The sequence below is a fragment of the Dromiciops gliroides genome, chromosome 5, assembly GCF_019393635.1.
Source record: "Dromiciops gliroides isolate mDroGli1 chromosome 5, mDroGli1.pri, whole genome shotgun sequence".
NCBI classification, from domain to species: Eukaryota; Metazoa; Chordata; class Mammalia; order Microbiotheria; family Microbiotheriidae; genus Dromiciops; species Dromiciops gliroides.
In genome coordinates, this window is record NC_057865.1 from 302,823,659 (window position 1) to 302,838,750 (window position 15,092).

The 15,092-nt window shown below is 43.7% G+C and overlaps 2 protein-coding genes across 2 annotated transcripts; one reads left to right on the forward strand and one right to left on the reverse strand.

Moving 5' to 3' along the window:
- Positions 1–1,218: 1,218 nt before the first annotated feature.
- LOC122729081 (olfactory receptor 1361-like) lies at positions 1,219–2,212 on the forward strand. The gene is given in 2 exon segments (XM_043967740.1): positions 1,219–1,337; positions 1,339–2,212. Coding segments are annotated over 2 exon segments (990 nt in total). The 5' UTR covers positions 1,219–1,221.
- Positions 2,213–5,027: 2,815 nt separating this feature from the next.
- Positions 5,028–5,906, reverse strand: LOC122727788 (vomeronasal type-1 receptor 1-like). The gene has a single exon (XM_043965589.1). The coding sequence runs from the start codon at positions 5,904–5,906 to the stop codon at positions 5,028–5,030; it is 879 nt and encodes a 292-aa protein (XP_043821524.1).
- Positions 5,907–15,092: the final 9,186 nt, after the last annotated feature.

Sequence of the window (15,092 nt, forward strand, 5' to 3'; positions counted from 1 at the left end):
GATCCCCTGAATGCATGTGAGGAGGACTCAGGCAAGATCAGGGCTGCTCTTCCCAACATGAGCCAGAAGAAGCTGGGAGCAGAGCAGGAGAGATGGTCCTGTTCAGATGCCTTCAGAATATTCCAAGGATGAGGTCATCTTGGACCAGAGCTGGGGTGAAGAGTATGAAAAGGAAGAAGAGGCTGAGGGAGATGCGACTGGAGAGGAAAGAAAAGTCAGGAGGGAGGAGAGGTCCACAGAGAGGGAGGCCGTGGGAGCCAACTTGGTGCACCTGACCAAAATGAAGTCCAAGGAAGCTTGGTGAGCAGGCAAGAGGGGTTGAATGTGTTGGCTCCCATAGACACATACAGAAATGCATCAGTTATTCACATTGACCACAAACTCCCCTCAGAGGGGGTAATGAGCAGTAATGTCCCATGCTTAGACTTCCCACAGAAATCAAAGGTACTGGGGGGGGGGTGGGCTGATGACCAGCCAAACTCCTTCCCATTGGACCTGCACTCAGACTAGACATTCAGGCAGTATGGCCAAGAATCAGTGAGAAGCACAGTTGTGGAGGGAGACCCATAAGGAAGGCCAACGATGGAGCTAGTGACTCAGGAGTCATTCACACAGAAGCAAAAAGTGAATTAATTGCAATGTTTGGAATCTGGATGGTTGATCTCATTATATTACATTCATCATGGCCAAATTAAAGAGATAATTTATCATAACCTCCAAAACATTATAAAGACATTCCAATTCTTTAAGAAAGGAGTGAAGAGAAGCCAAATATGTGCTGAGAAGGGGAGGTCAGTGGGATCAGTTACCAAAGATAGGTCAAGGAGGAGAATGAGGAATGAGATAAGAGTACTGGCTCTGGATACCAGGAACTATGGGAGGAGTGGTAGAATCAGAGACAGAAAGATAGAAAGGAGAGGAGAGGGGAGAAAGAAAAAAGGAGAGAGAGACAGAATGTCCAAGGGTGGACAAGTGTGTACAAATGAGTATGTGATCTATATGTCAAGGATGCCTTCTAAGCCATGTAAAGGATGGGATATCTGTGCTTTGGCTTTGTAAGTTCTGGCAAAGGACAGAGCTGGACTAGTGTCCATTTGTCTTCTCCATTGTGATCCACTGATTCTGAAGGGCTTCTCATTGGGAGGGAAGGGCACTCCCCCCTCCCCAGGTTGATTCTGCTGGTCTCATCCCTCAATTTCTGTCATCCTTCCCCTCAGGGTCATGGACAGAGTAAATTGGACCAGTGCTTCTGAATTCCTCCTCCTGGGGCTCTCCGAGAAGCCCATTCACCAGTCATTGCTCTTCGGTCTATTTCTGTGCATATACCTGGTCACAGTGACTGCTGATTGTCCTGGCTATCACCTCCAATACACGCCTCCACACTCCCATGTATTTCTTCCTTACCAACCTCTCTTTGACTGATATAGCCTCCATCTCTACCACGGTTCCCAAGATGCTAGAAAATATCTGGACTGAGAATCAGACCATCTCCTACATTGAGTGCTTGAGCCAGCTTTATTTCTCCATTGTCTTTGTCACGGTGGATAACTTCCTCTTGGTTACCATGGCCTATGACCGTTACGTGGCCATCTGCCGGCCTCTCTACTATGCCACTGCCATGAGCCCAGGTCTTTGTGTTCTTCTGGCCACCATGTCTTGGGGCCTCACTAACTTGGTTGCTTTGGTCCACATTCTGTTGCTGGCCCAGCTGCAGTTCTGTAGGGGCAACACTGTCCCCCACTTCTTCTGTGACATGCCCCTGCTGCTACAGCTGGCCTGCTCTGACACTCACCTCAACCAGCTCTTGATCTTGGTTTTGGGAGGCTCTGCCATCCTTCTCCCATTCGTACTCATCCTGGTGTCCTACGTTCACATCATCAAGGTCCCAGTGGCCAACAGCCGATGGAAGGCTTTTTCCACCTGTGGCTCCCATCTGACTGTAGTCACTCTGTTCTATGGCACCACCATTGGTGTTTACTTCCTTCCACCATCAACACACTTTGTGGGGGGAGACAAAGCAGCTGCTGTGATGTTCACTGTGGTAACTCCCATGCTGAACCCTTTCATTTACAGCCTTAGGAACCAGGACATAAAGCAGTCTTTGGGGAAACTGAGGTTCCACAGGAGGCTGTTTTCCTTGGACAGGAAATGCTTTGAGCTGGGCAACTGCAAATTGGGGAGTGTGGCCATCATCAGGGGACAGCTTCTCTGAAGCAGCATCTCCAGGTGATAGAATACAGGACTGCTAGCTCCAGAAGCTTCTGTAGAGATAACTTGGTTTGATCCTGCCCTGCCTGATGATCTGTGTTCTCTAATCTCAATGGGCCTTTCCTTCAGAAAGGTAGTCCTCTTTCTTCTCCTCTCAGATGGATTCTCTATCCCCCCACTCCATGAATGTTCCAAACTCTCTAATGCCCCCTTATGCTTGCTGCCCTCTCAGCTGAGGACTCCAGTTCAAATAACACTGAGAAAATGACGGGACTCTGTATTTGAGGCTATGCTGGTCTAACACTGTTGCCTTTTATGACAGGGTTATGAAACTTGTAGATGAGGGGGATGCTGTGGGTGAAATCTACCTAGACTTTAGCAAAGTTTTTGATAAAATGTTTCATACTCTGTGAGTGGAGAAGATGGAGAGATGTGGAGTAGGAGATAATATTATCCAAGCTGGACACTAAGAGTAATCGTACATGGTTCAATGCCAGTGTGGCAGGAGGTCTCTAGGGGAGTACCACAGGGTATTCCCTGCATGTGGTCCTGCACTCTTTAATATTTGTATCAATGACACTGATGTTATGTTCATAACAAGTGTAGTTGACACCAAGTAGGTTGGGACACTAAATGATGGAGTGAGAATCCAGAAGCCTTGACAGGCTAGAGTATTGGACTAAATTTGATATCATGAAATTTGGTAGGAACGAATATAAACCTTTACATTTGGCTAGAAAAACATCAATTTCAGAAGTACCAGATGGTGAAGTCTTAGTTGTTCTGTAAAAGATCTGGGTCACTGGACTGCAAGCTCAACATGAGTTAGCATGGTGATTAATGCCATCTTAGGATGCAGTAAGAGAGGGTCATGAGTCTCACTGTGCTCCACCCTTTCCATTCCTTTGTTCTTTCTCCTTCTAACCCTGCTTCTGATTTCTGCTGTCCTTCCAGACCATGCCTCCTCTACTGCCACCTCAGTACCAGGATTTACCTCAGTGTCCAGGGCCTCTAGTCCCTTGGCCCATCACTCCAGCATGTCCCTCTGCAAGACCTGGCCCTGTCAGTGAGTTCCCCCTGGAGCTTTCATTTTGTGGAGGATCAAAGGCTGGCCTCACTTCATCCTCCTGTCCTCATTCCTAATGTTCTAGGTTTCCAAGTCATGCCCCTGTGTAGCCAGATTCTTTCATCTCTCATTCCCCACACTCTCTGCTTTTCAATGCCCTTTCATATATAGTTCCCTCTCATTAGAATGGAAGCTTTTTCAGTATAGGGACTGACTTTCTTTTTGCCTGTATGTGGATCCCCGCCAATTAACACGGTGGCCAGCACACAGACAGCACTCAATAAATACTTATTTCCTTCTGTTCTTCCTTCTGAATGTTATGGTTTAATAAGGACATTAATAAACTGGACAGACAGTGTCTAGAGGAGGTCAGTCAGGATGGTGAAGGACCTTAAATCTTTTGCATGCAAGGATTGGTCGAAGAAACCAAGAATTTAGAAGAGAAGCCTCAAAGGAGAAAGTGACAACTTTTCAGAGATATGAAGGGTATGCCTTTGGAGCAGGAATTCGCCTTATTCTAGTTGTCACCAGGAGCAATGGATGAAAGTGGTAATGAGATAAATTTGGGGTTTACATGATGAAAATCTTCCTAACCATGAAGACTGTCCCAAAGGGGTCAGGGTGGACTTTCTCTCCTTGTGGGTCTTTAAGTAGAGATTGAATGACCACTTGTCAAAGTATGTTCTAAGGGGGAACTTTAACCTATATGGGAAGGAGTATATAGCTACTAAGGCCCTTTCCAATGCACTAATTCTGTGACATTATTAACCACTCTGCTTTTGTGAGGGAGGGAGGGAGCGAGAAGAGAGAAGAGACATACAAAGATAATACAGAGAGAGAACACAGAGGGAGACAGAAGCAAAAAGATAGAAAGAGACAGAAAGGAGATAGAAGAGAGAGACAGAAGAAAGGAGAGATGGAGAAAGAGAGAAGGAGAACACAGGGACAGGAAGAGAAAGAGAGGAGACAGAGAAAAGAGAGACAGATACATAGAGGAGACAGGGAGACAGAAAGATGGAGGGGGGAGGAGGGAGGGGGGGGAGAGAGAGAGAGAGTGAGAGAGAGAAGAAGGGAGGGAGGGAGAGGGAGAAAGAGATCACTTTACCACAGACTTCACTGTGATTGTTGTTGCTCAGTCATTATTTAGTCATGTCTGACTCATCATGATCCCATTTGGGGTTTTTCTTGGCAGAGATACTGAAGTGGTTTGCCATTTCCTTCTCCAGCTCATTTGACAAATGAGGAACTTTGGCAAGCAAGGTGAAGTGACTTGCCTAGGGTCAAGCAGACAAGCAGTAAGAACTGCAAGGAGAGGCCATTTTGCTGGAGGGTCCCAGAAGACCCAAGGTTTCTGGATCTAGTTCAAGGCTCTTGCCACGCTCGGAGGCTATTTCCAAACACTAAGCCAGTTCTACTATTGAATATGAGAGTAAGGAAGTTGTGGAGAGGATGCCAAAGGGAGGTGACCTCTGAAATTCAGTCCTAGAATCTGGATCCACAAGGGTCATGGGCCCCCTTGGAGATTGAGTTCCCCTTTGTCCCATAAATCATAAATGGTTTGGGGCAGTCTTCGGCGGCCTCAGATCCTGTTCTATTTGGGTGTTTCTGTATGGGGGTCAGGGTTCAGGACAAGGATCCATCAGGTGCTGTCCTCCCTGGACACCATCAATGAAGAATCCTTCCTTAAGTGTGACCCTAAGAGTACCTCTTTCAACCCTGAACATTAAGCAGGAGGCTAGGACTTATGGTTGCCTCAGGGAGCACAACAGGCCCTGGCCATTTGGCTATCCCTGGAGATCAGGAGGAAGGGGCTGATGGTTGGGAAACATTGCACCAGAAACACAGACACAGGAACTAGCCAAGAAATGGAATATAGAAAGTAGTTGTAGTACATGGAAAAGATGCCATTGACTAAGTAAAAGGAGGCAAAGGTGCTCACCAGCAGGAGGATGGACCTGGTGACCCGGATCTCTGGGGAGGCCCTTGGGCAGCTGCTGGTTCTGTGTAGGTGCTTGACTTGATGGTGGTGTTTCCTTAGGAGAAACACCTTGTAACCACTTGTGCACACCATCAGTACCACACAGAACACATCTCGGAAGGCGGTCAATAACCCAAAATTGCTACTTGGGTCTTTCCAGGTACAGAAAATGAGGTCAATTGTGAAACTGGTATTCTTGCTCTGTGGACTGGCCATGCCTATGGCTGTGCCAGCTTCTATGAGCAGGTTGATGAGCCAGCAGAAGAGACAGGAAGAGATGATGTACCTGGGGGCTCTGAATTCGACCCCTTCCCATGGAAAGCTAATGGGGCTGATGACAATTGCCTGGAAGCCACTCAGCAGGCAAGTGATACAGAGAGAAAGACCCCAGCTGACTCTGTGAATGTAAAAATCAATTTTACACCAGGTTTCATCCAGGAAATCTTTCACTCCAAATGCAGATATTGTCATTGGGATTCCCCTGGAAAGCAGGAAAAGGATGTTGGCTACAGTCAGGTGGCTAATGATCTGGTCTGTCGGCCTCAGCTTACGGCTAGTGAAGATGAAAAAGGACAGGAGCATGGAGTTCCCCAGGACCCCGAGTCCTGTCTGAGAAAGGTACAGAGTACCCAGGATCACATCAAGTGGAGTCATTCCCTCCATGTTTCAGGTAGAATAGTGATGGTCAGAACCAAGGGGATCTTGACAGAAAAGAAGATGTAAAAATGTCAGTTTAGCTAGTATTCTGAGGTGCCTCTTCTACTTCCCACTCACATGGGCAATTCATGCTGGGTCCCCTCATAGATCCAGGTCCAATCCTGAGTTATTGGAAGGGAGCTGGTCTTTCTAATGTTATAGTCCATGAGCCCCTGCCAGTGGGCTTTTTGCATTACCTGACAAGTAGCTTTTAGAAATGAGGGGGCATCTAGGTGGCGCAGTGGATAAAGTACCAGCCCTGGATTCAGGAGGACCTAAGTTCAAATCCGACCTCAGACACTTGACACTTACTAGCTGTGTGACCCTAGGCAAGTCACTTAAAAAAAAAAAGGTTATTTAACTACCAATCTCTTTGAGTTGTGTTTGTTTTTATTCTGAACTTTTTTTTTTAATTCTGAATTTAACATACACTAAAAAGAAATAGGAGAACATGGCAGAGGCATCTAGGTGGCTCCTTGGAGAAAACATTGAGTTTGGAGCCAGAAAGACCTGAGTTCAAATCTGGCCTCAGACACTTAACTGGCAGTATGACCCTGGGAAAGTGCGGAATGTCTATCTGCCTTAGTTCCCTCATCTTTCAAATGGGTATAATAATTGCACCTACTTCCCAGGAGTTGTACTAAGGCTCAAATGAGGTAATATTTGTGAAATGCATAGCACGGTACTTGGCAAATAGTAGGCACTTGATAAATGATTCTTTCCTTTATTCCTTCATTCCATGACTAAACTTGAAATGGAAGATCTTTATTACATACAACTTGCTCTTCTTTGAAAATACAAACACTGTCAATAAAGGGGTATTTCTATTTAGTAAGGTAGCATAGCAAGAACAGTTGGTACAAAACATCCTTCTAAAAGTCTGTGACACTCTCCCACAACTTCTTAGGCTTAGGGTACAGAGGAGAGTAGACTGAAGCTTATAGGCCCATATGGCAGTGGAAGTTCTCAAGGTATGATGTGGTTTTCCGCTGTGGGCTCTTTGCATAACTAGTGAATCTGTATCCAGTCTATCTTTGTCACTTAATGCAGACACTGCCATTGACTGATCTGGGTCTGCTGCTAGGATGCTGATGCAAAGACCGGAAGTTTGGAAGATACATTTTGGGTCAAGGCATGGAAGTGAGGAGGCAAGGAGGACAAGGCTGGATACACTCCTCCTCTTTCTCAACCTCTCCACTCATCCCCTTCCTGTCTACCACTAGCTGATCACTTGACTCCAGAGCTCTCAATCAGTAAACATTTACTAAGCACCTACTATGTGTCAGGCACTGTGCTAAGAGTTGGGGATACAGGAAGGGGGAAAAGAGAGTTCTTGCCCTCAAGGAGCTTACAATCTAATGGGGAAGGCAATGTGTAAGCATATATACAAAGCAAGTTCTATACTGTATAAATAGGGAAAATTAACTGAGAGAAGACCTTTGAATTTAGAGGGAATGGGGAAGGCTTCCTGTAGAAGGGAGAATTTTAGTTGGGATTTAAAGGAAGCCAGAGAAGTGAGTAATGAGAGAGGAGAAGTGAAAGTGGGCCAGGCATGGGGGACAGCCAAAGAAAATGTGTGGAGCAAAGAGGTAGAAGATCTTGTTTGTGGAACAGCCAAGAAATCAGTGTTCCTGAACCAGAGAGAGTATGCCAGGGATTAAGGTGTGAGCAGACTGGAAAGGTGGGAAGGGGCAGGTTTGGTGGGGGGGCTTTGGTTGCCAAGTAAAGTATTTTGTATTTTCTCTTAGAGGGACATGTGGTTATATCAAGAGATGATGAAAATGTTTTTGCTAAAATCTAAGACCCAAATTTCTTAAAAATTCTGGAAGGCATAGGAATAAGTGGATCTTTGCTTAATATAGGAAATGCTGTCCATAAAACAAGAAAAAAAACATTACATGCAACAGAGAAAACTTGGAAGCTCTTCCAATAAAGTGAAGGAGAAAACAAGAATGCTTATTACCATCCAGAGTATTTACCATAGTTCTAGAAATGCTAGCTCTAGCAATAAGACCATAAAGAGGAACATCGGGATAAGCAAAAGCAAAGAGGAAGAAGGATGCATGCTTTTTCAGATGATGTGAGGATTTACTTAGAAAACCCTAAAGAGTCAAAATTAATGGAAATAATCATGCAGTGAACTGGTAGGATACAAAACCAATACATGTCCATCTTCAGCATCTCAAAGGCAAATTCTGTTCATAATGAATGCAGAAGCTCTCAAACTTTGGGGAACATGTATGCCTCCAGTATGCACCCAGGAGATATATGGATCCAAACATGGAACACTTTTTGAAACTAGAGACAGATGGAAATAACTGGAGAAATATTCACTGTGCATGGGCAAGTCAAACCAATATAATAAAAATGAGAATACATAAGTGAATGAACTTATTCCTTGCCATAACAAATTACCAAAGGAAATAGAAAAAGAATGATATTCATGTTTCAGATTAAAGAACTCAAGGGGCATAATGAAAAAAGTGGGAAGAAAGGGAGTATCTGAGTATCAGATCTCAAACTCTACTACAAGGCTATGATCATTACAACAACTTGGTCCTGGTTAAAATACAGAAAGGTCACTTGGCACAACATATTAGGTCCACATCATACAGAAGCAAACACAATAGCATCAGATTCAATAAACTAAATGTTCCCAGTCACTGGGGAAAGGCCTCATTTGACAGAAATGGCTCAGAAAACTGGATAGTCATGTGACAGAAATTAGGAGCAAATTGTCTGAAAATAGGAGTGAAGTTTCCTTTAGTGGCCGAAGGAGACCTGATCTCAGGTGATTATCAGCATAAGGGTTCACGAAGAGAATGCAGAAAGGCAGCAGACTCATCCTCATGAGGATGAGGGCTAAGATACTAAATGCAATAGAAATATAGGCATGTCAAGGCCCTTCCTGTTGAGAACTGAGATGATCATTGAGGTGAAAGAACTCAGCTAGTGTCATCCACTAAAAATTATAATAAGGTAGCCCTGCTGGACTCAGGATATAGTTAAGCCTGTTTTGCACTACCTTTCATTGCTGGTGCCCCTTAGTAGGACTAGCCCACCCTTGTTAGAATGACAGTGCCATGTAGGAGAGAGTGGGGAAGGTGAAAACAGGCAAGGTTTGGAAGGACTTGGGCTGAATGGTCTTGGAATTGGACAACCCTCCTTTGTCGAGGGTAGACCTGGCTGTTGTATATTTGAAAGGGCAGTCAGAAAAAATGACATGTCTGCGGTCAAGTCTGATGCTAATTCAGAGTACATAAAAGATGGAATTTGAGTCTTTTGATTTAGCTGAAGAAATGCAAACTGGATTTCTCATCATTGAACTCAGTCTTGTTTCATTAGAATAGATTGGTGACACGTTGGTGACACGTTGGTGACAGGTTATGCTAACAATATGCCAGACCTGGCTCTACTCAGTTGACCTAGACACCAGCAGACATTCTGGAGGATTGGTAGGCTCCATTCCTATAATTCAGCTAAGTCATTACCATAACCTGCTCATTCCATATCTACCCTATGTTTAACTGGTTTTCACCACAATCCCAAACGATGTCCCAAGTCCTTGACCTCTACCACTACTTGCTGAAGAACAGGAACAGTTAATTCTTTTGGGCATCCTTGACACACAGGGACAGTGGTTCCATCTCTATTAGCTAGTGGCCTGGCCAGAGTATGGGATTGAGGAAAGGACATGGGGATGAGCCCACAATGTGGAACACCCAGAATTACTAGAGGTCTTCCATCAATGCTATTCCACCAAGTCTTTGTCCTTGACATTGGGGAAGATCTTCTTCCTCCAGCAGAGATGGATGGTATACAATTACCCATTCTGTACATTCATGCTAGGTCAGTAGACCCTCTGATGGACTTTACCGCCAATAATGCTAACACATTGGTTTTGGGTGGAGAGGGAAGGAACTTTACCGGTCACCACATTTGAACTTCTATCGTGAGAAGTTGGTCGAGATAAATGATCATCTCCCCAATACTACCAGCCTTTTGCTTCCAGGTCACAAAGAGACTTCCCTTTTCTGTCACGGACATCATGTGGTTCTCTGGAATTATGGATGGCCATTGCATTGACGAGCATCCTCACAGTTTTCAATTTGTTTTTACAGTGTCATTCATATCACAGAAATTGTTCTGGTCCTGCCCATTTTATTCATTGTCGGTTTATTCAAGCCTTACCAACTTTCTGATTTTATAATCTTGATACTACAACCCACATTGTTCTGGTTCTGCTCATTTCATGCTGTATCAGGTCATGCAGATAATTAGGCTTCTCTGGAGTCATCTATTTCTTTATTTCTTACAACACAATGATATTCCCGTAGAGATTTTTTTTTTTTTTGGCAAGGCAATGAGAGTTAAGTGACTTGCCACAATAATACTCCATTACATTCATATATGGCCATTTCCCAAATAGTAGGCATCCCCATAAGTTTTCAGGGGTTTTTTTCTTATGAAAAGAACTTCTTTACACATTTTTATATATGAATGACCTTTTACTCTTTCTTTCATATCTTTTGGGTTAAAACAATCAGTTCACTAAAATAAATATTTCGGTCATATCTTATGATTTATGCAATATTCCACATCCATAGCCCCTCACTTCTGCAAAGAAGGTTAGGAGGTCGTTTCTTGACTCTTTTCTAGGTCAAGCCTTGGTCAGTAAAATTACAGTTTTCAGTTTCTGTATCTTGATTTTTTTCCTTTACATTGCTATAGTCATTGTACATATTGCTTTCCTAGTTCTTTTGACTTTACTCTGCATATAAATGTTTCCACACTGCTCTGAATTCTTCATAGTTATTGTTTCTGAAAATGCATTAATATTCTATTTTAGTAATGTCCCACCATTCCTCAATTCATAGTCATCTATCGTGTTTCCAGTTCCTTGTTTCTACTAAAATGTTGCTGTAAAGCCTTCATTGTATTTCAGACCTTTCTTTCTGTCTTTGACTACCATGAGTTATCTGCCTAGAAGTGAGACCTCTGAGTGAGAGGATCTGGTCATTTTAATAACTTTGAACAGCCTTTGTCATTCCAATGCTGTTCCTGCTACACCTCACTCTGTGGTGGCAAGATTTCCACATCCTCCCTTTTGTTCAGTCACATCCCACTCCTTGTGACCCCATTTGGGGTTTTCTTTCTTTGTTAAAACAGGTATTTTACTTTATTTTTTCCCAATCCCATGTAAAGATAGTTTTCAACATTCGTTTTTGTAAGACTTTGAGTTCCAAATTTTTCTCCCTCCCTTCCCTCACCTCCTCCCAAAGCCAGCAAGTAATCTGATACAGGTTTTACATGATAACAGTCACATGGTTTCAATCATGTTAAACATATTTCCACATTAATCGTGTTGTGAGAGAAGAATCAGAACAAAAGGAACATTTTGGGTTTTCTTGGCAGAGACACTGGAGGGGTTTGCCCCTTTCTCTTCTAGCTCATTTTACAGATGAGGAAACTGAGGCCAACAGGGCAAAGTGACTTGCCCAGGGTCACAGAGCTAGCAAATGCCTGAAGCCAGATTTGAACTCAGGTCTTCCTGACTCCAGACCCGGAGTCCACTGCATCACCTAGCTGTCCTTCAAAATCTTCTGGGAAACCTTAAACCACTTAAATGATATTAAGGCTCTATCAAAGCAACTCTGACCTCAGAGTTCAAGATGAGAAGCCACAGGCAGAAGAAAGTAGTACAAGTAAAAGAAAGATACAAATATCAGATAATGTAAGCGTCCTCTGAAAGGGTACAATGAATTCAGGGGGGATCATATCAGGGGCAGCAGTGGGTCTCCAGTGATAAATAGGAGCAACACAAAGAACATCAGGACCACATAGCAGATGATGACACCTCCAACACAGCCACCAATCCCCATCCTGGGTCAGGATTATCTGTAGCAAGATGGCCAAGAGATCATAAGCCTCTTGGATGCAGCCTTTCCTTGGGCCTAAAACAATTCCAAGCTTTGACCTGAACCACCTCCACTCAGAATTCCCCAGTCTGTCAGCCAGTCTTTTTCCCGTATTTCTCTCCCAACAATCCTAGTCTTTGATTCCACAGATCTTTTCCAGGATGTCATATGGATCACCCCAGGGGAAAGAAGACTTGATAATTGCTGGGGTGGAGGCATAGAGGGGGAGTAGAAGGTCCCTGGAGCCCTCTAGGAGGGCAGAGGTCCTAAGGCCCAGGTGACTTAATACAAGGGACAGGATAAAGAAGAGCCAGAGAGGACCAAATGGAAGTCTACCTAGAAACAGATCATCCCTAAATCTTTCTGCAGGCTGGATCCAAGGAATCCCTGGGCTTCCTTGCCCTTATTAGAACTTCTGGGAGCTAGGACACCAGGGTCAGGAGTCCCACCCCTGGTGCCAGTTTCCAGCACCTATGATGCTGCTCACTTTCTTGGGGCCTAGAGTACTGCTAGGGCCCACTTTCATTGCCTAAGTAATGTTCTAGACTATACCTAGTACCATCTGAGTTCTCCCCCCTGCCCCATTGCATTCTCCCAATTGGAGCCTGGGGATGGACTCTGGATTTTCTCAGGTATGATCTCCTCCCCATTGTTCCTCTTATATGCAGCCATCTGATCTAGGACCTCTGCCACAACAGTTTCATGTGTCCTGATCAACAGTCCACCAGCAATGTAGTGGTGGACATCAGTGTCCTCAGGAAGTAAGGCCTCCTTCAGGAATATCAGAAACTGCCTACCTGACTGTAGGACAGTGGAAAGGAGAAGTCAAGTAACCCTGGAGAGGGAGAATGGAGGTAGAATAGAATTTTCCTTTCTGTTTGTTTATTTTTTTTTTGTCTAATCAGTCTTTTTTGTTACTTCTATGTGGAAATTATGCTTATTTTATATATAAATATTGTACTGAAGCTATTAATTATCTAAGCTTTTTTCTGATTCTCTGGGAATTGTCTGGTAAATCATCACATATTCAGCAAATAGTGATAATTTGGTTTTCATTTTGCCAATTTTTATAACCATAATTTCTTTCTTTTTCTTTTTTTTTTTGTGGGGCAATGGGGGTTAAGTGACTTGCCCAGGGTCACACAGCTAGTAAGTGTCAAGTGTCTGAGGCCGGATTTGAACTCAGGTATTCCTAAATCCAGGGCCAGTGCTTTATCCACTGTGCCACCTAGCTGCCCCCTATAACCATAATTTATTGATCTTTTTTTCATAACCATAGCCAAACCATATTTCTAAAAATAGGCAAAATTATAGAATGGAAGGGCACCAGTTATCACGTTACTTCTACATTTATTGGGAAAACTTTTGGTGTTTCCCCACTGTAAATAATTCTAGTTTTTGGTGGATATGTACCTTTAGCACACTAAACAGTGATCTTTTATTATGATGCTTGGCTTTGTAGTATTTTTTAAAGAATCAGTGAGCATTAGACTATGTCAACAACTTTTTAAGCTTTTATTAGTATAATCATGTGGCTAGGAGTTTTTCTTAAACTTATTTTAATTGCTTTCCTAATGTCAAACCATACCTATATCTATGGTTATAAATTTAACTTAGTCATGGTGAAGAATTAGACATATAGGTATAGTTTTCCCCTAATATTGTGTTTAAAATGATTGCATTTCATGAGTGATAGTGGTCTGAGTGATATTGGTCTGTAGTTTCTCTTTCTTTCCTTTATCCTTCCCAGGTATGGACCAATACCTACTTCTTGAGTCATTTTGTCTAGCCTAGTTTAGTCTAACTGCTTTCCAGCAATTTGATGTTATATCCTTCAATATGTAAATTAATTTAGTGTCTCATAAAAGGCATTCAGTGCAGTGTTTTTCTTCCCTGCATTTTTTAGTCTAATATTAATTGCTTGTTAAACATTTGATAAAATTAACCTTTAAATCTTCTTAGACTAAGGTCCCCTCTGTCTCTCCCCTCTTCCCCCTTGGTATTTCTCTTATGTCTAGTTCAGTTTCACTTTCTGTCATTGGATTGTATAAAATAGCCTCTTTTTTGCTCAAATTCTTAGTTTTGCTGACTAATAATTGTGTATGTGAGATTCTGATAATATCTTTCATTTTGTGGAGATTTGAGAAAGTGCTGATTTCACAAACCCCTGAGGATCTAGGAGGTCAGGTACCCCCAACAATGCCTCTGGCCCAACTCCCATTTCAACTTCTGTTAAAACATCTGGGCCCTTGTCCTCCTGTCCTCAGCTCATCCTTGCAGTGACCTTGTAGCTAAGATGGGGATGCTTGATAGCCTTCAGAATTGCAGTATTACCTACTTTGATCCTCCAAACAAACCAGGGAGTTACCCACTACTAGCCCCCAGAGACCAATCAGCTCCTCAGTTAGGTGCCTCGCCCATGGTCCCCCAGTGATCAGTGATGGAGGTAAGATTCAAATGCAGGCATCCCCTAAATGCAAGTTCACACCTTTTGCATAGCTGTACATGTGGATACACACCACTGTTGTCTAGGAGTGATTCTCCAAGCACTGCCAAGTAGGGAGTCCGTTGAATCCTTACTTCTGTAGGGCAGGAGCCTAGCAGACATTAGCTCATTGCTCCTTCCTTACAGGCCTAGGGAAGTTACCCTTGCTCACTAATTGCTAAGGGTCTGGGGGGTGGGATGGGAACAGAGAAAAGGAAAAGAACAGCAACACACACCAACACCTTATTCCTGATAATCTGCTTCCCCTGCACCCCCTTTGTCCCCCACCTTATGGAGATCCTATAGCTGCCCCTCCCATGGTGGGGGGAGATGAAGTCTCTGCCCAGTCTCTCCCCAACTTACTTTACCTACTCTACTTCCTCAAATTTACTGGTCTCCTTCCATCTCTGACCTGAAGGGAGGAGGCAGGTGCCAAGCTCAATAGGGAGGAAGATAGCCCTGGAGTCAGGAACCCCTTTCTGCTTCTGGCACAAGCTGGCTGTGAGACCATAGTCTCTGCCTGTGGACAAGGGGCACTGAGGCTTATGGGACCATCCTCACAGGGTGATTTGGAGGCCCACATACTAACCCCTGTAGAAAGTTCTCTAGAATTGGGCTTCTTTAACTTTTTCCACTTGTGACCCCTTTTGCCTAAGAAACTTTTATGTAACCCTGGGTATAGAGGTCTATAGGTATAAAAATAGGTATACACAACCTTTTACTGAAGACCCCCATGGTCAG

Excerpts from the sequence above, each read along its gene's own strand:
- LOC122727788 (XM_043965589.1), bottom strand. The coding sequence starts at position 5,906 with ATGACTCCACTTGATGTGATCCTGGGTACTCTGTACCTTTCTCAGACA.